At 41.6% G+C, this 23,977-nt stretch overlaps 1 protein-coding gene across 3 annotated transcripts in view; it reads right to left on the bottom strand.

Annotated features, from left to right (window-relative positions):
* Positions 1-1,444: 1,444 nt before the first annotated feature.
* Positions 1,445-23,977, bottom strand: part of tspan4a (tetraspanin 4a) — a 245,619-nt gene continuing 223,086 nt past the window's right edge. For all 3 annotated transcript variants that reach the window (XM_050051936.1, XM_050051945.1, XM_050051927.1), the window contains 3 exons: positions 19,930-20,061; positions 6,910-6,993; positions 1,445-1,949 (listed from right to left, as the gene is read on the bottom strand). In XM_050051936.1, coding sequence (XP_049907893.1) covers positions 1,881-1,949; positions 6,910-6,993; positions 19,930-20,061 — 285 coding nt within the window. In that variant the 3' untranslated portion in view covers positions 1,445-1,880. The remainder of the gene's footprint in view (positions 1,950-6,909; positions 6,994-19,929; positions 20,062-23,977) is intronic.

Raw genomic sequence — 23,977 nt, 5'->3', positions numbered from 1 at the left:
CATCATATTGATGTCCTGTGCAGGCTGGGCAGGTCTGCACATTCATCACTGCTTGAAAGGTAGCCCCAGGTTGTGCCTCTCATGTGCTCCTGTTACATTATATTGCAAAGATACACTCATCGAGAACATCCTTCATCTTTGTCACACCTCCATCCAGCTCCAACACTCACTCGGTTTACTGTCTCCTATACACACTTGTGTCATTTCAGATCCAGCGGCTCCCTCCTGCCCAGCAGTAACCCCCTTTTTCTTGTAGTTTTCCATCACATGACCTTCCCCTGCTTCCTATTTCCTGATCACCTTGCAGTATTTATAGCAGCCCATCTCTACTCATCCTGCCCTAGTTTTCCAGCCTTTGTTTCTGCCTGTCTGACCCCTCTGCTTGATACATGGATTGATGATTATTTGTCCGCCCCCCCGTCTGGTTATGTTTGCCTGTTTTGACTAATTACCTGTCTGCGACCCTTGCCTGTCTTTGGACTTCAGAGAATGAGAACTTTTATAATCTTCTGCCTGTCTTTGTGTCCTTCTGGGTTCAAGCTTGTTGTGTTTCTGAGTCTCTGCTCTTCACTTTTTACCACAAGACACAGTATGCTACACACAGCACATGTGGGGAGAATATTAGATGACATGTTTTAATTTTTCACCCACTGGCTGATCTGCGTAGTTTCTTTGGCTGACTTCAGGGTGAGATTTGACGCGTTTCCACATATTTGATTGCTCTGGGACTTTTAATCTCTCAGGTCCAGATTGTTTGAAGGCAGAAAAATAAGAAGCAAAGGGAAGTAGAAATCCCAACAAATGCAAAAAGGGTTCCAGCACCTGCAGTGCTAGGACTTCAGATTGCAGCTGAAGACACCTCTTAAAGTATTTTCACCCCTGTGGGGCTATTTAATCAAAATGCGTCTCTGGTGTCCTTATGGCTTGGATTATACTTGACGGCCCAAGGTAGGAAGAAAAAAAAAGGAACTTAAGGAGCCACAAAAGAGCCGGAGGGGGCTTCAAAGACGGCAGATGAATCTTTGTCATTGGAGCTGTGATTGGTGCTGGGAGGGAAATCGCCCTAGGGCAGTCTGGAGGATCCTGCTTGGTGTTCATTTTAAATTCCTCTGACAGAATCTTTTGGTGTAATTCTTATGTCTCATGTAAATCCAGCCAGTAAAAAAAGCCACATGTTCCATAGGGCATGAAGTCGCAAAGCAGTTCCTTTAATACGATATGTGTAATTAATACCCGATTGACTAGATGCTACGAAATATTTTAATGATTCCAGCATGTCTCAGCAGAGGAAATATATAACCCATTTAACATGCCCATTCCTGGTGAGTTTCCTCAGTTTCTCCCGTTTGCCGTCCAGGATTCTGGGCGTAAATACACCAGGATTACATGCAAACCCTTCAGCGTTTCCTGCTGAGGAATGACAAGATGACGCGTCTTGTTTAGTCAAGCCAAAACATTTAATACACACCATCGCAGGAGACATGCACTTAAAGCACTTTCCCAACTGTAGCTCCCATTTTGAAAACACATACAAACCATAAAATAATTTAGAACAAAACACATATTAAAAAAAAAAGGGTTACACTTTTTTTATACATGTTCATAATACTGCTTCATAAAATGTATCACAGAAATTAGCTTTTGACACAGAGCAAACCATAGGAACCAACTCAGGTATTACACCGACACTGTGCTTGTTGATAGTTAGCAGAGAAACTGTGAACTGGTGACATCCGAGAGGGAATGTCACAGAGAGGACAAGGAAAGAAGAGTCTGTCGGGGGAGGAGGGGGAAGAGGAAGAAGAAGGGGGGGGTGTCTATATCTGTCTCTCTCTGATGAGAAACAATCCAAGTGTGCTGAAGGGCAGAGAGGTCGATCGCTAGGCGTAGAAGGTCTCTACTTTCACTGCCTGACAGAACATCGTCATGGAGAAGACCAGGCCCAGGATCTGCACAGACACAGGAAACAAATCAGCCATTAAAATCTGATGGGCTCAGATGTGTAAAGTCACAGTGAGATGAAAAGGAACTCTTCCATCTGTTTTGCTCGTTCTCTGTATCATCAGAACGTACACCTGTTTCACAATAAAAGCCAAAAACATTTATTCTGTCGTACTGTTATATCCAAATCTCATTATGTTTATTTCTTGGATAACAAAAGGAGGAACATTCACACTCTCCAGTCTCTGCAATATTCATTTATTAAATGTTGCACAGACTGGAGTGTGTGGATGCTTTTCCTTTATTACAGATTGTATCTTACAGTTCCAGCATCTCCAACAAACACTTATCTAATGAGCACTGATTTTTGTTTTCCCAACGACCAGAAAGCTTTTCAGTCTGGGTGTTCTGACTCCGAATAGCTACTGTAATGTCATCGATCGCTTTGTGGACTCCTGTTTTGAAGCCTCAAGTTTGGCATTTTGGCCGTTGCCATCTTGTGTTTTTTGGAGCCAGAGGTGACCATATTTGGGCAAGAGGCTGGTGCTGTGGAGGAGTGTGGGAGGGGATCTGACAACACATTCTCACTCCGACCTCCTCACATATCGACGTTTGGTCGTGGACTTTCCACGTCCAGATACAACGTGTAAGGTACCCTGAGTGCGTCGGTTGCTGATTTTCTGTCAAGTTTTGCCTGTTGCCTGTTTTTGTTCTTGTCCCGCTGCGTTTCCCCCTGATGCTGCTGGGCTCTGTTAAACTATAATGGTGATTGGTGGCGTATTATGCCGAATAAAGGACAGCTTTTTTTTTGTCACTGTCTGAGGCTGCAAGTCACTTCCCAAGCGCTGAATTTTAACGACTTGGGAGTGAGACCAGGTTGGATCTGACTCAGCAGACAGCCTGTCACTCAGAGCTGCCCTTAATTATGTGTAACTTTAGGCTTTAAAAATATTTAAACTGGTGAGTTGTATAAAAACTAACCCCCCGTGCAGTTGTCATGAACGGGGAAATTAGTAATAAAGACCAAAACTGTTTTTTTGTACCAGGCTGTAGTTGGGCATTTTAACACTGGGGTCAACTGGCCATTCAATGAATGAGGTTTTGGCACTTGCGCATTGACTACATTTTTCGGCCCTATAGGTTTGCGCTTAATACCAATGCCTCATCAGTGGCCCTCTGCATCAGATACTGACGCACAGAGGCACCCTTGACAATAAGACGCAATCAGCCGTATCATTGTTAGATGCTCAGAGCAACTGACATGGTATATGGAGCAAGAAATAAGATGCTTCCGTAACCCGAACCATGATCTTCTTTTTAAACCCTAACCAATTACTTTTGTTGCCTAAACATAAAAACACAGAACTTTTTTTTGAAAGACACTGTGTGTTACAAGCAGAAATTGAAACGCCATCCCCAAGAATCCAAAACTGACGCTCAAGGGGTAGCTAGAGTGTCATCGTTTGACACAATCTTGTTTGACATGTTTATCTATATGACATCAGGTTAGTCAACATTTGTGTACAACAAAATATATTAGTTTTTTTTTTTCAACTTACATTCGGAGCCATTTATTTTCACTGTTGTGTTTTGTTAAGGTGCACTCTGACATGTAACCAGGGCTTCAGATGGCCCCTATTACAGGTTTGTTGGATAATCAGTAAGGTAATGTCACTTGAAAATAGACTAACTAATAGACTAACTAACTAACACTTTAGTTATTAAAACAGCAATAATATAATACATTTGGCAGCGCACCAACTTTGCACAGTACTATATAGCATGTATCTGAGCTTTACATCCACATGCAGCTGGCTGAAAATGTGAACACATCTTTTTCTCTCTGATTCCAGACAAATATTGAGCTTTACAAAAATGGCCTCCAGTGTGTGAAATCTTAAAAATCCAGGTTAAAATGTCAGTGTGTGTACGGGGTAAACAGTGCTTTTGGTGTGAGCCAGCTGTTGAGTGTCTGGGGTTGTGTGCTGTGAAGTTCAGCAGACAAGCTTTAGTTGCCTCTAACTTTCTTTTACCAGGTCATGCTAATCATAAGTGCTGTATCGTAGGCAACTAGACTAGCTCGAGTTTCTTGAAGATGTTTCGCCTTTCATCCAAGAGGCTTCTTCAGTTCTAACAGACTGGTGTGGAGTTGCAAGCTTTAAACTCCGTGTGGGTGTGAACCTTTACAGATTTGTCTAAGTGTCACATTTGAGTCATTGACCCACCCAGCTATCATGTGTGTCATTAGGGTTAGATGGGTCCAGGTGAGAACAGGTGGAGAGAGATCTCAAGACCGCATTGTAGGTGGGTGATAAGTGGTGTTGTAGGCCAACTCCTCCGTTTAACGATGGTCGTTCCAGTTTGACATGGATGGCTTCTTTCACCCCTCTGTCAAACCATCTGTCTTCTCGAGCCAAGATGGGCACATTACTGTCCTCAAAGGAGTGTCCCCTTTTCCTCTAGAGGTAAGTGGACAGCCGAGTCTTGACCTGACAAGCTGGCTCTCCTGTGCTGGGCCATGTGCTTGTAGAGTGGTTGTTTAGTTTCCCCAGTGTACAAATCTGTGCATCCTCTTGTCTGTCCCAGACAAAAGCAGAGTAATGTAGTTTATGAGGTTCAACCGTTAAACAGAGGAGTTGAAAACAGGGTTTCAAAATTTACCCGTAGTCTAATGTGTGTTTGTGTTTATCAATAAATTCAATGATGTTCTTGCATTAACATGACTTTCACACAGATCCAACTGTTGTTGAAAAAATTACCCACAGTGTCATGTTTTAACCAGTTTACTGTTACACTTCACGGCTGCTGTTAATAAGGTTTGTAACACATTTAAGAGATTTCCTTTAGGTCCTCCAGTGTGACTCCCACTAAGGCTACAGCTGATTCTTGTGGGGAATGGTGATGAAACACTTCCTTGAAGGCTTCAAACACTTCTTCCCAGAACTTAATTTTAAGTGCAGACCAGGATACATGAGAGCATGTCTCCTAATTTTCATACTGCAGTGTCTTCCTCATTTGTAGGAGTGTGTTTGGAATTTTGGTCAATATGGTGTCCTGAAATAAAACTACTCCTCATATCAGTTCAGACTCTGTCTCCAGGTGGAATGCCTGTGATCATTTTAACCCCCTTGAACTCTGTAATACAGACGGTCTGCACTATATTACTATCATAGTACTGGTACTTTTGTTTATTGTAATGTCATATCCCTATATCTTTTTACCGGGATAAATCACTGTGGCAACTTTTGCTGAAAAGTTAACCTGCTCCAGAGCAGGTCACATAGGGATACACTTAGTGCCTGTAACCACAACAACCATGGCGGATATATGCCGGGTTGTTTACGTTGTGTTAGCACTTTTGGGACTACTTACAAGCTTACAATTGACCTTAGCACTGCTGCATCAACATCACCGCTACATTGGCGAACAAAGGCGTCTGCTATGCCCAATATTAGTAAGTGCATAGCATCCAACTATGCAACATAAGGTTAAAATGTAGTTTATCACTGTTTTTATCACTAGCGCCAAGAGGAAAACAAATCACTGTGCGTGCGCAGAACGTTCTTCTGTGGTTGATATGTGGTGTATTGCCACCTACTAGCCTGACATGCTAATTGCAGCAGAAAGCTGCCGTTTTTGTGTTTTCGTGTAAACAGGGATATCGTTTTCACAGCTGATAGTGTAAACCTGGAATCTTTTTTTATACGTGTTGTTTATGAAATAGCGATGATGTGAAGGTAATGAAGGAGACTCCGCTGACACCGTCTTGCTTGTATACAGAAAGGTTTATTACAAGAAGTACAGCATCAAATCAAGCACCTAGGATTGCCTGAGAGAGGGTTCGAAGCCAATATGAACTGCTCTGAATAACAGCCCCAACTACCCTGCTTATATAGGTTGGTTGTTTTTGTGAAATGTGAGACAAAGATAAACAGATGACAGAGAGACACCCTAGTCGGACTTCACTAATCCTTGACCTGGGCCATAAATACCCTCTTGACCCTGGCCATATGCCTTCTTGACCCTGGGCCTCTAACTGGTCATCTGACCCAAAGCGTCACAGTAGAACTTCAGATACCACATACGGGATAAATAAAAATCCGTTTTTATTTGTATCGGCATCCGTGTAAAGAAGGCCTTAATTTAAGTCTCAGCCGACAGTGAATTTTAGGATAGTATTTTCAATATTTCTGCATTTCTCTCGCAATGGCAGACACTTGAGGTCCCGTTTCATCTCATATCATATCATATGGAGCAGCCTCCTTCATTCATGGTTCTGATGATGTTGCTCATAATTAACACCCCTGCTTCATTCACATGAAGGTGCTCATGGCTGGATAGGAAAGCCCAGAGTTGACTGAACTACTTGATAACAAGCTTTGTAGTAACGGTTATCCAGACGGCCAGTGTTAAGGTTAGTTAAGTCAGGTAATGGAAAGATATATCCTAACTTCTAATTTCCTGAGCTTCAAGTTAAATTGTTTGAATTGTACAATGCTGTGACTCAGCAATCGTCACAGATATTTGATATAAGTTTGGCAGTGATTGCATCTTCCCTCTGGTTCTCATCTTGCTGCATGTTCGAAACGGACACTGAGAATCTAAACAGTGATTAAAAATGAGCCTGCAGCATCACAGCCGCCTCGTGTGACTGATGTTTTCAAGAACAGCGTGTTTCTGCTCTCAGCTTGTGTAAGCGCATCACGTAGCACTTGGCTGGGAAGGACATAAAAAGAATTTTACGGAAAGTCAAACCCTCCTATGTGGTCTACAGTGGCAACACAAGAGGCTTATATGGGCTCCTGCTGTCCGGAGAAATCCTGCGTTCAGCTCTTAATGCAGAGGACACTGGAGGTATTAGGTTTATTTATCACAAAGTAAGAGCCTCCGTCTGAGGCGGCAGATATCGAGGAGCGAGTTAATGACTGCTAAAAAAAAACAAACACACAACTTAAAAGCTGTAATTACCTGAGTAAGTGCTGTGCATAGAGCAAAGATCCAAAGTGCCACCAGGTTCTCATTAAGCCAGTCCTTTACACGCTCGTAGCACGGCTGTGGAGACACACACACACACACACACACACACACACAGAATGAGCAAAAATTAGCACACAAATGTAAAGTCACCATTTAGATGTTCAGTGCAATATACAAGAGTATGGTTTGCAGCAAGCCCTCTCCTCCTGTAACTGTGATAGAAAATGTTCTTTGGCTAAAAGATCCCCTGTGGCAACATCCTTATCTCCCCTCTCCTCCTCTGACCTAATATTCTTTGGGAAAACTTTCCAGAATTTAGGCGAGTCCCCGCTGTCCTTGTCTCTCCTCAGCTGTACAAACAGGAGTAATGTGAATGCGGGAGCAGCGTGTACACCGCAGGTATCATTTAGACATGAGAATGGGGTGAATTTTTCATGTCTGGCATTGTGTGAATGCATTTTGAAGGCATCTTGACAAAAAAAAAAAACAACAACCTGCCGCTGCTGCTCCCCCATTTCTTGTCATTTCTTGTCATTTTCAGCACCTACAGTACATTTCAAAATCTCTTTTCAAACTTTGGGAAAATGTCTCTGAGCCGTATTGTGCTCAAAAGGCTGAAAGAAAAGAAAGATAATTATTATTGATAGAGGAAATAGAGCCGTGCCCTTCTGGGTCAGGGATGTGTGCATGTAATGAAAAGGAGTTGGAGCCACAAAGCAAAGAAAATGGCTTTCTAAGAACGGTTAAAAGGTGACATTAAAAGTGATGGGAGTGGTATTTCAACACTTTGCCTCTATAAGACATTTTAAAGATATGTGTGCCAAACGTGTTTTATTATGCTACACTGGAGCAGAGACTGTCTGACCCACTGTAGTAAAAGAAAAAGGTGCTATCATAACCGTCTACGGCGCTGCTCTAATTTAATTATTCATTTCTGCAGACATGCCTTCCAGATTGTGCTATTTTTTAAATCTCCTTACATCAAGAAGCTGAGTCAGAGCTGCGGAAACCAAACACAATCTACTCTACATTCCACTGCTACCCCAAAACATTGGGTAAGCAAAAAAAAATATATTTTCCTTAGCACAAGGTGAAATAATTCTCTGCTGGATCAATATGGAAAGTCGTGCGGTCGGCCAACATTTAGTTCAGCTTCAGTGTTATTTATGAAACTGCTGCCCAACTGCAACCCTCCCGGACCACAGAGCTGCACCTGAAAATATATATAAACTCAGATTTTTATTGTTTGACGTGACTGTAGACTCCCATAAAAACAGGGGGAAAAAACAGATGAGTAAACCTGAACCTGCTCAGTCAGTCCCAGCACAGGGACTTCAGGTGCTGGAAAGGTTTATATTGAGTCTTTTTGACTTGAAAACTCTGACTACAGTCGCACTGGGATGCTGTTGGTGGTCCGTGCTGGCTCAGCAGTGTTTGTGCTCGTCTTATGTGAAAGGGGGGTTTCCCATCACCCCCTCTTGATGTGGACAGCCCCGCTGGACCTGCTTTATCTCTCTGTCCTCCTCCTCACTGATAAGATGTTCTGCTCTGTGTAGGAGGATCGCCTGAGAGCTCAGAAAAGCTCAGTAGGTGTATAATTGGGCTTAGATTATTTTGTGACAGTGACTGTTACAAAAGGTCAAAAATGAACTTCCACGCTGAAAAACAAAATTGTCGTTGCCTTTCAAAACCTCTCTAATGGGTGTTTTATAACATTATGGTTTACTTGAGTTCAAATAAAGACTTTGTTCAGGTTAGAAGAAAATCAAGGTCATGGCTAAAGAGTAACTTAAAAAAGAAGTTATTATACGTACACCGCTCTCCCAGGTGAAAATCAGTGGTTGCTGATCCCATCCACCACCTGTCCCGCCCCCTGTAGTTGGACTTTAACTGCCTTAACTTTCATTCTTCTACCGCTGCATTTCCCCCCGATGCAGCAGAGCGCCATTAAACTGTAACAGCGACCGGCCGCGTATCATGCTGATGTTAAAGGAAGGCTTTTTCATCACTGTCTGATGCTACAAGTCACTGCTCAAGCGCTGGATTTTGACGACTTTGGAGTGAGACCGGGTTGAGAAAAATGAAGGCATCCTGAGAAGAGTGTTCCACGACCGTGAGAACCCGAAGGACACAATGATGAGCAACTGATTTTGTACATTGAATTCTACTAGAAGTTGATTTATCAACTCTCCAAAGCTGCGCTCTTCCATCTCCTCTACAGTTAATGATTGTGATGCGGGTTTATGCAGCAGGATCTTTCCAGTCAGTTACTGATGAGGTATTTCATGTAAGCTTTAAGTGTCATACTCAAGGAGTATGCTTTGTGCAACTGGCCCCAGATACTTATCCACTGAGACATCCTTAGCATTGGTATGAGGTGCAGTGGGCGTCGTCATTTTTTGATGCTTCTCTGAGCAACTGCGATAGTATAAAGAGCAAGAACGTCTCCATAAGGTAGGTGGGAGGTGAAGTGGATAAGTCAAACAAACCCTGGACTTTTACCCAGGAGACCACAGTTCATGTCCCGTTATTTAATGACAATGTAGCGTCGTATGCTACAAAGTCTAGCATATACGCTAGTGATGTATGTCAAGGGCTGTTATTTTAAGCCTGACCATATTTCTTTTCCTAAACTTAACCACATACTTTTACTCACATACTCACATTATTTATACCGGCCTATCTCCATCTGCTCCTTCCCAGTTTGTCAGCGTTAATTCACGCCTTGCTTTGCAGCCATCTGAACCTGTACCCTGAACACAAACCCGTATCCCTAAAATCTGGAGCCTGTACCTGCCTGTAAGATAATGTACCTTCATTTAATCAGTCAATCCCTGAGCTGTTCTTGTCTGCATATGAGTCTTCCTCCCTTTGTTGCCAGCATTTGCCAGACATGAAAAGAAAGGGATCTCTTGAAAACACGTGAGCCTATCCTTTACAACTCAGTGATGGCCAGAATAAGTGCTGGTGCTCTGCTTTTCTGCAAACCGCAGATACATTACATTTGTGTAGCGGGTACACTTCGTTGTTGATTGGAAAAGAACATGTTATGGCTTAAAGTACCCAGTTTTGGAAGCTAAAAAGACAGCTGTGTCTTGATAGAAAACAACCACTTTTCATTGCACCACCCCGCCAGGAAACGCGGCGACAGGTTGGTAAAAACCAACCATGTTTGGTGACTAAAAAACTGCTAGAAGACACAGTGATGACTAAAAAAAGCATCCAGTTTTGCTGTCAGTTGATCTCGCGCAGTGGTCTGCAGCTCGGCAGGCATCTCACCTAACCGACACGTCATCCCCTGTACCCTCCACAATGTCAGTTATTATACTACATAAATGCCTCTTTTACTGAGAGGTTTCACAACTGCATATAACAAAGTCATTTCACTTCTTTGTTACCATGTGATGTCCTTTTTAGATTAATGTAAACATGCATTGTTTAGCTATTTCAACAATCCTGACATTTCTCAGGTAATTACAGTCTCAGTATTTCCATCCACAGTCCACGTTATCGACGTACAGAGGCAACCTTGAAACATTGACAGGCTTTCAATTGTGTGTGTTAAGCCTATATTTTTCAGTGTGCCCCTTTGTATTTGTGTCCGCTTGCTATCAGTGAGTGTGAAGGATATTTCTTTTTTTTATCTGTAGAAATTTTTTTTTTTTTACTCAGTTCTTTAGTTCACGAACTCTCAGCTGCCTGAGAAGAATCAGACTTTATTCCAGCTCTATTCACTGAAAAAGTTATGTGAGGTCTTTATAAGATTTGCATCTGGACAAAGATTCACTCTTACAATATGTCTGCCTCTACACTTTTCAAAATACAAACCCATTGGGTTCTCTGCACACTCTCTGGAGTAAGATTTGTTTTAAAACTGAGAAGCGAGGGTTAAACCTTTAGCATCAAACTTGGTGTTTCTGTGCACCACAGAAATATTGCTTCATTGTGAACTACACTAACTGAATCCTTTATCTGCAGGGCAAACATTAATCAAAACACAAAACCATCTAGATTAATTTGTCTTTCACACTGGAAGAGCTGCTGGAATTTGGAGGTCTACGTGAAGGCCAGCGAGCTGTCACCTGAAGGAGGTAAATATGCATAATTTTGAAAATCTTTCAGTCTGTCGTGCAGGACCTAGTTTCAGGAAAAGTAATAGAAAAACATTTGAAAAGGTTATATTGTTCACTCCTACAATGAAAACAGCTGCAGCTGGGCCACAGCTTGGCCTTTCCATCTCTGAGTGGACAAATTGAATCGAGTTGCAAACATTTGGAGTTGAGGGTTTTGTATTTAAAGATGAAGGGCTGTCTGCTCCCAAGTCTACACCTGTGACCATGATGGCATCATGTTTAATCTGGCCTTGGGAAGTTGTAGGTTTATTAAAGATTTACTAGAAATAGTTTTTACACCGATGGTTTGTTTGCTCTGGTCTGCACTGCACTGCTCTGGTTACAGTGTTCCACGTTGCCTTTTGGTTTGTGTTTACATGACAGCATTTAAAAGCAGAAGAAAACAGCTGTCTAATTGGTCAGAATTTCCATCAGGCACAACCATCAGGTATGCCCATGGTCTTCAACACAGTCTGCACCTGTGTAGCACTGATGCAAATACAGGGGGCAAACATAGGCTCTTTTGTAGCCAAAGTGCACACACAGGCACAACACAGGGAGCTGGTTTGATCCGAGAAAGGACTCAATGCTTCCTCTAGTTGGGTTGGATCGAGGTCGCATTATTTTTCATCACAGACGAACTATGGAACAGCACCATGGTTCGTTTGTACCTAGACTGAGACCACTTCAGTCTGGTTGTTTGGGGGGATAAGCACTCCAGGGTTCAGTGCAACCAATTTAAACAAGGCAGATGTGAAAACATCTTTAGAAGATACAAGTTTGAAATAGAGTCTCTGAGTCATGCAGTGGCACCTCAAAAGGGGATCCAGGGGGGCCATGGCCATTGATACAATCAATGGCCTTCAAACTGGCCCCTCCTTGTGACAGAATCAAAAATAGCTGTAGGATGACATCACTGTCTTAAAGAGGCTGTGATATACTTATATTTTAAGGTAGTGTGAAGGTAGTGGTATCTTAAAACTAGACAACCCCAGGCATCCATTGGTACCAACCATGTCATACTAGCTTGTTGGGAAGGGGAGTAATTAATACTCCAAATTTAGGCTAAATTTTGGAGAGTGGAAAGCTGGCATGGACATTAATAGGGGGGAAGCTAAATTCAGTAATGACTTTTGGATTTGGTTTGCCAACCCAAGACAACCCCTGAGAAACATTTCTGGGGCCAGTGGACTCATGATACTTCAAAATGTTTAATCATAATGCAGAAAATAGTTTTATCATCACAATATTCAACTGTATGATAAGACAATTCCACGACAAGGCTCATTTAGCAGCAGTTCTGAAGCTTTCAATCATATTTAATCTTCATCAGCAGGTGAAATTTACCTTGTAAAATAATGTGTTAAAGTGCTCAGAAGAAACATCTGACATCTACAGGTCCATAACAAATGGACACCTTTGCCTGCTGATGGATATGCATATGCATATGATTTGACTGAAAGTCATAGAACAGCTAAGAAATGGATCTTGTGGTGAGACTGTGAACTCTGAACTTCAAATTGTATGCTAAAAAATATGTTTGGTTATTTGTAATCTATTCTTAAATACAAAATTGAAGTCATCCAACAAGTATGAAGTTTTTAAAGAGACGTATGACACATTTAATGTGGATCTTTACAAAGCGTGGCTGTTTCTACAGGCGACATCTGGCACACTCAATATGATTTCTTAAATGGGCCTATTTACCATTTTGTTGCATCGACTCGGTAACATCTGAAGTGACGCTGAAATCATCGTCATTACTGTTCATCATCTTCCCTCATTATGACGTACAGAGACTACTGGAGCACTGCTGGATGACAGGAGCAGATTACTCTGTGTATTAAGTTGCCCCAGTGTTATAATGATGACAATGTGTTGACTTCAAAACTTATTTTTAACTCTAATTTTCCTGCCAGCACATCGTATTGTGACACTCTATTTTTCATCTTTCATGCTGAATAATAATTGTGCAATGATCCACTTTTGCAGTTGGCAGAGATGAACAACAGCTGTTGTGTAGGTCTGCTGCTTTTGGGTTTTTCATTTTGTCTTTTTTTTGTGAACTGAATAAGTCAAATGAGAATTTAAACCAGCAAAAATGCTGTTTCTTGCTTTTGTAGCTACAAGATTTTAAAGGCGACTCAGTGTAAAATATTGTTTAGTTTATCTCCTGGTGCGTTTGTTTACTAGTCGGTTTCTGAGATGTTCTGTTCTTCAAGAAACTGCAGTGCAGCACGCACTCTAAAAGCATCAAGGAGCCCCAGAGCAAACGGAAACACTCTTGTAAAGTTAAACTTTGTGACAGAAAACAAGCATCAACCTACAGAGCCCCTCTGGGGTCACACTGTAGAAAAAAAATTAATGTGTAAAATCTGTGCAATTGGGTTTGTGAATCGTACCCTTAGATTCGAAATTAGGTACCTCTGACTGGGCTGTGGATATTTGTCCATAAAAAACACCAGGCTGTTGGTTTGGGATCTCTACAAATGACAAATATGCATATTTTGTGATCATTAGAAAGATAAACTTCTTATCTTGGGCTGAGAGTGAGTTACTTCCCCAAGCAAAGGAGTTCAAGGATCTTGGGGTCTTGTTCGAAAGTGAGGGAACAACGGGGTGTAAGATAGATTGGTGGCTTGGAGCAGCGTCTGCAGTGATGCTACATCCCAACCCTCACCTATGGTCATGAGCTCTGGGTAATGACCGAAAGAATGAGACTGCGGATTCAAACGGCTGAAATGAGTTTCCTCAAAAAGGTGGCTGGACTCAGCCTTAGAGATAGCGTGAGGAGTGCAGACATCTGGAGGGAGCTCAGAGTTGAGCTGCCAGATAAGCAGATGAAAATAGATGGATGGATGGATGGATGGATGGATGGAAGGAACATCTTGTCTTTAATTTGAACACATTTCTGTTAGATGAACACAGATGTCACTGGATCTCTGGGAATGGAACCTTTTCCATTTTCTTGCCTAAACTATGCACTGTAACATGTTAGAGAGGTGTTTTTAAAATGTCTTAGAATAATGTTACATTTTCAGTCAAAAAGAAAGTCCAGAGTGCTCAGAAGGTTCATCTAATCATGTGACGAAGGTGCTCTTTGGTGGGAATATAGACATCAAAAAAAGGAAAATCCAAGGCACTCTTCTTTAAATGTATAGAAAGCCTTTATTCAAAAAATGACTATTTCATTTAGAAAAAGTTAAAGAAAAAAGAAAAAACACTGTATCTGTAATGATAGAAAAAAAAGTTACAAAAAAGGACTGAAATCAATGTCTTCATTTAGACCTGGATAGATAGTGGCTTTCATTTGGTAAATATAAAAAGTCTCTCTCTGCACAAGTAATTTATTGATCTGTTATTTCTCATGTTTCCATTGTCCTCCTATCTACTCAGGTGATTCCAATCATCCTATGTAAGGAGCATTAGTGTGCTGAGGGTTACACCCTGAGGAAGGCTTTTGTGCCGAAACGCGTGGGCTGTGACCCACTTTCATCATGTTTTAACTTTTTCTAAATGAAAAAGTCATTTTTTGAATAAAGGCTTTCTATACATTTAAAGAAGAGTGCCTTGGATTTTCCTTTTTTTTAATGTTACATTTTCATTTGAACCCTTTTCTATGGTAAGTAACAGCCATAAATAAAACATCAACTGAAAGAATGATAAAGTAACTGATAATATCTTTGTTGAATTTTACAAACTGGGTCACTACCTCACGGGCAACATCAAATTTGCATTCCTACATAAAATCAGATTACAAAACCTGATTATGAGGGCACAGATTACAAAACTGTAAAAACACAGATTGTGAATCTGAAGGCACAGATTACAAATACATTCACACATTTACCGATTTACACATCAACCTTCTTTTTCTACCATGTGACCCCTCCTTGAGACGAACTGCCCACTTGGGAGCTCCCTCGAAAACTTCATACCTTCAAAGGCTTTTTACCTGTTTACATACACACGGTCAGCCATCACATATATGCTCAATAAAGCCTAGACCCTAAACTATTAAGAAGTTCCTCTGCTGTAAAAACACATATTGTCAGTTCCACACAGAATCATCATCAGTGTCTTCCTCTCAGCTCTAGCATTGCTCTCATCTGCCTCATTTCCACCTGCAACAGGCAGCTGCGTATAACAATCAATCTCAGAGCCCATTCGCTGATCTGTCTGATGATGATACGATCTGCAAACATATGCAGATATCTGTTTATAGAGAACAATCAATGATATAATGATGACTATACCCCACATGCACAAGTTAGTTACTAGCTGGTAAACATAGCAGAGCATTTAACAGGTAAAGAGGCAGATATTTCCCTCAGGAGTGTCGGTGGAGGCCAAAAACAGAGCTAAAAGTGAGCAAATATTGGACAAATATTTGCCAGGTGGTCTGAAGCATGACTTTAAATGAGCGCTTATGTTACTCCATATCTGCTGGATGTGCAAATAAGCAACTCCCTAGTAACACCTCTATATCAATTATTATTAATCATATCGTAATACAATATCAATGTTGTGTTTACAGCTTGTTGTATTGCCACCAAGTGGCAAAAAATAATAATAAGTAATGCAGGTTAAAGAGCTTCTTTTTTGTTATTACCGGCTGTCAGATGAAGGTCCCACCAGTGAATATACGGCAATATATGCTTTTGTAATTTTTGTCCTCTTAAAGGTTTATATCTGGAGCATGTGGCTAAAATCTTTTCCCAAGTGACTGTAACCCACCATCGAACTGACTCTATATCCCAAATAACGTAAGCTAAACTAAATTTGCATCCAAAATCGGATTTTTTCAAGACATGTGGGCCAGTGGGACCATAAATAATGAAATACAAAGGACCAAAAATCGAACCCTGAGGGATCCCACGGGAAACAGTAGAAGGATGAGAATGAATTTTCAGCACAGAACTTCTGGTTAAATCCGATAGAAAACAGTCAAAGGCTGAGTCAGAGACACCTTCACTGTGTTTCTGCATAAGGATAGTCTGTTCTACTGACTCCAAGGATGATATAAAAGCTAGAGGAAGGTCACAATTTGATGCATCAGCTGCCAAAAGGAGATCATTAGTCAAGAGGGCTGATTCTGTCCGATAGAGCGAGGCCTCTGAAACCAGACTGGAATTTTCAGAGATAGTGTCTTGTAGCAGGAAAGACAGCAGTTCAGTTATAACCTGATGTCTCCGAGAATTTGTGGTTGTTGATGACTAAGATTTGCCTTTTTTGGACCATTGTCCTTGACAGAAAAAGGCCAGTTGTCAGTTTTCTAGCCCTGGCTTCATTTAATGACTGAACGACCGCCGGGACTAATTGTGTTAATGACACGTTTATAAGATGGGTGTCGAGAGAACAGGTGGTTGCTTTCATGTGAGACACAATTTGCTTCAGTGCCAAACTAATACTGTAGTAAAAGATTCCAGTGCGACAGGGTTTGTCAGGGTGACGAATAGGTCACAAGTAGGCGGAGTAATTCAAGATCTGAATGAATGTGTAATTAATACCAGCTGTCCCTACATATTATCGCAACTCACTTAATTAACTTTCCTTGCAGTCTTGCTAGATCATGTTACATGTGCAGATTGATCTATTTGCATACTTTCCTGCTGTAGCAACATCACTACACGTGTTACATACTCATTAAGACTAACTTGCAAAAATGATGTAGCTTGTATTTCTCTGTTTTGACTGATGCAATTCTCCGCACATCCTGTTTTCAGCATTAATAGTCATGCTCACACTCAGACACATGCAACCCCTCTTGGCAGATTTTCCACATGACACTAATTAATTTCAATTCAAGTGCCAACTTCTTTTTTTTCAGCTGGTTTGCAAGCGGCAAAGAGGCATCAATTATTTGTTTTAACCTGGTCAAGATACAAAGCCTGTGTTGACTATGAACAGTTTAAGAGTTGTTAAGAGACTGTGAAGGAGTATTGTACCATTAGGAAAGATGGTCTTTTCATAAAACTAGGCTGTCTTTGTGGTAGGAAGATGTAACGACTTTTGAAATTGTGTGGCATTCGCTTTGGCTCAAGAGGTAGAAAACCGACAACTACCAGAATGCACTGCGCTGCACCGGACCAATAAACACCCTTGCTGGTGGGTGATGTAATGCAAGCATGTCCATTTTTCCACAGGACACGATATGGTGGCTGGCTGGAAACAAACAATCCCAAATTACACTTAAAAAATTAGCTAAAATAAGTTTATGAAAACATTTTAGGTGAGAAATAGGCAACAGAATTTTGGTTCATATTTGATCAACACTGCTTAGTTATGTCAACTTACACTTGTGTTACTTTTCAAAGTACACTTCTGTTTTCACAAGAAATGTACAGTTTCTGCTCATTACATGCATGTGGTCTGTTTCAAAATACATGGACAATGTAGGTAAAACACCTCATTTTTATGTTTATTTCCTTGTGCAACAAAAGCACGTGGTTTGTTTTAGAAAAAAAAACATCATGGTTTGGCTCTACATCCACACAGAAAGCAAACAGTGGGCTCCCAGATGAGGAATGTCATGGACTCTACTGGCTTCCTGCTGCTTTTAACCCCACCCTCCTGCTGCTCCTCCTGCATACACCCCTCTGATCATTCTCCAGTCAGCACCTGCCAACTTTTCCCACCAGTACACCGTCCACACCCAATGGCGCTCCCCCTGTATTGACTGTCAGCCTGTCAGTGACCTGCCTGGCCAGTCTGCCACACACCTGTTGCTCGTCTGCTCGTTTACCTCTCAGTACATGTACCAGTCAGTTTGCCTTTGTTGTTGTCGGATCGTTGTTTGTGCTTCTGCCTACTTTGTATCCCAACTGGTGTTTGTATTGCCTTTTTGGATTTTGACCCATGCCTGCTTAGTTTGTTTGTCTGATGCCTCTGTACCTCTGCCTGGTAATCTTGATTTTTGGTCTGTACTTTGCCCTGCCTGAAAACTTCAGTAAAGCCTCAGTTTTGTCAGTTCTGTTGGCCTAATAGGGATTTTCCTTTCTTCTCAATATAATGTTGTTACTGGCTGTTGTTACAACCTGATGCCACCTGGCATCTGGTGCCTTTTTGATGTCTGATGCCGAAATTACTGACAAAGCGGTAATATTTGACAAGGTTGGAATGAGAATGGGCTGGATGAGATGAGCTGAAACTTGCAACAACTTGCAATTCGCCATTCTGAAATATTTTGAAGACACCAATGCAACGAGATGAAACGGTGTATTATCTCTATGTACTTCCATTCTAACTTCCAGCTTTTCAAGCTTATTTTTAGAGCTGAATATAATTTGTAGCTTCCTAAAATATGAATAAGGACTGCGATAGTGACATACTCCTCACAGTCACATTTGTAGTAGTGATGAATCAGCAAAAACATGAACAATCTCGGCTTCAGATGGACCGTTTTCCTAAATATGTCACAATAGCCAGCCCACACCGACACACTGTGAGGACGGAGACTGACATACGTGTCAGCTGTTGCAGGACTGTTTGTTAGACAGACTCAGCGGGAAGAGAGAGCTGTTGTCAGAGAGTTGGCAAACATGCCGTCTGCTGACAGTTTGTGATTGACTTGGTCAGCTAACTTTGCTACAAGCCACTGGTGACTTGACAAACTGAGTTGCAGGTGAGACCATCAGTCGGCTAAGTCGAACTGAGACCTGCCAGTTCACACCGCTGTAACTTTTCTCTGCAATGTCCTAATAGTTTCATCTCGTTGCGAATCATTGGTTTGAACTGGGCTTTAGTTTGAAAGAGGGAAAATAAGAAAGGGGCGGGTCTCAATCTTGATCTACTTCCATATTCTTTGTTTCTGTGGTGGTCGGCAATTAAAAACAAGTACAATCTAGAATATCTTCTGGACTTGAGCTGAGAGATGAGCAGGGGGATCTAGGCGCTAGCCACTTTCTTAGGATACAAAACTGGTTGAACAGTGGCAAAGTACCCTTTTGAAGAGATACACCACAAGCATAAGACCTCTAAACCTCAGTTTTTTTATTTATTTCATTTCATAATGTAGATCATGTCTTTTATTTGTTATACAGGTGCTTTCTTAACCTTAAATCACAACCTGAAAGACAACAGCGACTCTCTGCACAGTACAGCTGCTAAACATTAAAAACACTGATTATACATCAGATGAACATTAGTAGCAGCAGCAGTCAAGTCCTTCAGGAGAGAGGTGATTAATTCAATATCAGTAATTATGAATATAAATCTCTCACTATGTCCTGCTGTTTGCTTGCTGGGGTCTCGGGCTGCACAGCTGAGGTCCAAAAAAAAAAAAAGACAGAAAAATAGCAGCCTGTTTTTTTTTGTCTCTGAGTCTTTGCTGAATTGGATGATTTGTGAGCCATTGTTTTTCAACAGATAACTGGATACTTGAGTTTCTAAATCTTCTCAGAACAGGAAGAAAGGCAGACATGTTAAGTCATATTAATTATGGTCCCAGAATGATTTGGGATTAAATGAGGAATTACCTTTCGACATTGCAAATTTGCATTTAAATTAAATGTGACCAGCACTGTGACGACCTCACTTCAGATGTATCTTCTTTTGTTTTTCTTGTTTTAAAATCCATACCTTAGATGAAATTGGGCCTTGGTTCCCCTGTACAGGTCAGGCAGACCCTCACCACTGCAGATAATCAACTTAAACGTTACGCTAAGTTGATTATCAAACTCTATGAATACCAGTTTCTCTCTTGCAGCCCCATGCACGCCGCTTTACAGGTCTGCTGTGCCTAGTTACGGTTGCTAAGGTATAATTCGACAATCCCTGAGAAAAGGGTTTAGCAAACAGTGAGTTTATAATCCTGTATAAATACAAAGCTGTAAAAGATTAGAAAGTTATTAGTAGCACCGGTTTGGAGGTATACTTTAGTTTTCATGCCAGAACTTACCGCTGTCCACCACGTTCCTGGGTTGTCCAGGCCGCAGTTGTCACTGTACTCCAGGCAGCAGGAGTCCGGCACACGGGTGGCATTGTAAACTTCAAACCAGTCTGTGTGGTTGGTAACTCCGCAGCAGCGAAACTGCACCAGATAAAGACAACAAGTCAAGCTGAGTTTGGCCTTTTATTATCACGACACTGAAATCCTAATGCTTGATATCAAATAAACGACTTCCGCTGATGGAAAAGAAAATTATTTACCTGCCAAGAATAAGATTCACTGGGCAAAATAATTCATATGTGCTGTGCGTAGAAAACCCTTAATCTTCCTGATACTGAGCTTCAGACGCTTTTGTACAATCCACATCTCATTTGTCTCAAAGCCCTAAAATCATTTTCTAACTCGCCTGCTTCTTTTTATCTACATCTTCCCCCTCTGTGATTGGTATGGATTTTTGATAAGGGATCATGGCTTCCACCACAATCCAATTCATCAGTGTACTTCATGGAAAGATAAAGTGCCCCTGATGTTTTGTTCACTCGCTGGACTTTATTTCCACACAGGAATAATGTTGCCCGAGCCGCTCCCCACGCCGCTTCGTGCACAGAATCAGGGATTGTGTGTTAATTTAAAACTCGCTCGCCCGCTTAGACAGAAGATCAACTTTGCAATCTATCATGAGGTAAAGCTGAATTCAAATTACGTGAAAGCAGGTCGAGAGCGAATCAAAGGGTAAAAACTGCACAGCATCGGAATATTCAAATGTTTTCACCTTGAAAAGTTTACAGCCGGCGTGGAGTATGACCCCGCCTGATTTATTGTGCCCGCGTTTGGCGCCTTTGTGAGTGTTTTTACTACTTCTTCTCTTGTATGTAGATTCTCTTCTATTCTATAGGCGCCCATTAATAATATTCAGGGTGAACTTTGCTCCAGGGACATCTGCTGTATTATCTATTCAGTGACTCAGCATGTATGAAGGAGGCTCGGGAGGGAGAACAGTGACAGAATGAGAGCTGCCTTTTAATGGACTTCATCTCAGCCAGACTTTATGGAGCCCTGTACACACAGCTGCCCTTACTTGACAAGAAAAAAGGCACACATTCACGCTTGCACACATGCATTGTCAAAGGGTGGCTCATTCAGGCAGACTCACCTCATGCTATCACTCTGAACACAGTAAAAAAACAACCTCTGCATATTAACACCCACACATGCAGACACACGCACACATTTGCATATATTATTTGCATAGCAATACATTTCTCTGTCATCATTTGTGCCTTTGCAGTCCCAGTACGCACACACACACACACACACACACACACACACACACACAGTTACACAAAATGCCTTGCAGACCCTAGACACATGCGAGCACACAGGCAAGAGCCAAACACTCAGTGCTTACCGCACATTTGCTAATGGAACAAAACTACAAGCCATAACACTGATCTGTGATGTGAAAAAGGTCCAAAGAGCCCCGAAGTCTCCGATCTATCACTTGATGTCTCCCAAAGGCATTCACCAGCAGCGGCACCCATCCTCTGCAATCCCTAATTCCAAATCTCTGTTCCTCACATTGTGTTTTCTTTGCAGTGGAATTTAAGAAAATATAAATAAATAATACAAAGGGGGAAAAAGCACATCAAAGTGAGAGCTGGAAACAAAGATTACCTCAGAGAGTCTACGATGTTTGCATTAATCTCTCTGACAGCATTTTACCACAGCATTTAAACTAGCAAAGCTCCGAGTGTTTGCTACTGTCGGTTGAGATATTCTCCACATTTTTACTGATGCCATTTTTTTTATTTTAGATTGCCAGTATTTTTTTACCAGCCTGCTTGTAAATGTCCAGATTCCATTAACTGCGGGATGGATTGCACTGTTTTATTCAAATTTTACACAAAATGGAGAAATGTAAAATCGAATGGCCCCTTCAATGTTTGACTACTCCCTTTTAATCTAATGTGATCACAGTGGTGCGAATGGTGAAACCTTGCCAATAGCAACAGTAAGCGCTGCCACGATGAATAATGCAGTCAGATCGTCATGTATCTCAGCTCGTGACAAGGTATTTTGCATGACTTAACTTGCTAAATGGCACTGAAGTTAATTTTGAATGGGCTGCAATCTTCACAACAGAATGTTTTTTAAAGCATCATTACCTCAACAAACTGTGACTAAGAGGGGAAAATGTCTTAAAGGGGACCCATTATCCTCATTTTCAGGTTCATACTTGTATTTAAGGTTTCCACTACAACATGTTTACACATGCTTTAGTGGTCAAAAAACATTTTAATTTCCTCAAAATGCCTGTGATGGAACACCTGTATCCACCTTCTGTCTGAGACGCTGTGTTTAGTGCATTGATGTATGAAAAGATCTGGATACAGAATTGAGGGCAGGACTCCGTTCATTCCTATGAAAGTTGCTCAGTGACGCATAAAGCCAAAAAAGCTCTATTTACACAGTATTAAATTACCCGAATGATCAGCGCTGCTTCCACATTATTGGGCCTGTAAAGTAAGCGCACCAGAGACTTCCCCTGGCCGAGCTGGCTACTCCTGGCTTGGTGCTCTGCTAATTTCAATGGCCTTAAGATGATTCAATCGCACGGGTCTTGTTATCAGAACAAATAGATTAAATCCTGACAGTGAAACAAGTCCTTCTGTGGGGGTTGTGGCGCTCGATCCATGGATTCTTCATTTTCATTTTCAATCCTCTTTTCCAGTGCAAGTGAATAGAATTTTTCGGCCCAGTGGCATCGCATGGTGGATCCTGAAAGTTACAATACCGCTGTTTGGTCACTACCTAAAATTGGCTTCAAAGCCTGGTTCACTTCCTGTGGGCCTGGTTTAGCATCTGTCTAACAGTGTTGTCTTAAACCAAACATGGCTGTTGTGCACTCACCGGAAATGAAGACCACAGCTGTTAGCTAGTTAGCAAACTAGCATTAGCATTCGCGTTATCGTTTACGGTACCAAATCATTACAGACTGCTAAATTAACCTAACAAACATACTGCTGGCTTATACCCGACAACAGTATGGTGGTGCTTAGTGCAAAAAAGACATATATTTGTACAATGAAGCGGCGTTCACGGTCGCACAGTCCTCAACCGCCATTTCCAGTTTGGAAAGTGGTCCCTCCCCTTTCGCTACGTAGCCAAGATGGCGACCATTGAGGGCGAGAAGTGTCCATAGTTCCACACTCAACTTCTTGACCGTTTTGAATGCACCATCTGGGTACTCACAGTGCACTGCATTTTTCCATACTTCTCAGTGTGAATGCACTCATGCACTCAAAATATTAAGTGTAAGTACTGAAGTACGCGATTTGAGACACAGCATCTGTCTTCCATATCTTGCCGTCTCTGCTCCGTCATTGCAGCCAGTGGATGACTGTAACGGCAAATAGCTGCACTATCTACTGTGAAGTATCAACAAGAAAAAGTACTAAATACAACCAGACATGATCCGGCAGGCAAATAATCCAAAATGGGGTTGAAATGAACAACATCGGCAACGTAGATTACACGTTTCCCTGAGGTTAGCATGTAGCTACATGTACATTAGCAGTGCAGTTGCAGTCAGAGAATGACTCTAACAGAGTATAGCGGCCCCTTTTACTATGAAAAATCACCAGTAAAACCTTCTAAACAAAACCAGACATGTTCCAACAGGAATCTGATGCGAAATCGGGGAGAAAATTACAACATCAGCAACCACATTATGTTTTCCTGATGTTAGCATGTAGTTACATGTACGTTAGGAGCATAGTTGCAGCTGGGGAATGACTGTAACGGAGAATAGCAGCACTTTCTACCAGCTTTGAAACACAACAGGACATGTTCCAGCAGAAATATGATCTGACACTGGGGAGAAAATTACAACACTGACACCAAGATTACATGTTTTCCTGACGCTAGAATGAAGCTACATGTAGCACTGTACATAGTGTTAAGGCAGTGGCGTGCGTGAAGCAGATGACCATATAAAGAAGTCAGAGACGGCACACTATGATGTCATACTGTAGCTAGAGTAGAAAAACAATTGGAA

The sequence above is a fragment of the Epinephelus moara genome, chromosome 1 (assembly GCF_006386435.1).
Source record: "Epinephelus moara isolate mb chromosome 1, YSFRI_EMoa_1.0, whole genome shotgun sequence".
NCBI classification, from domain to species: Eukaryota; Metazoa; Chordata; class Actinopteri; order Perciformes; family Serranidae; genus Epinephelus; species Epinephelus moara.
This window is presented reverse-complemented; position numbering and strand designations above follow the sequence as displayed.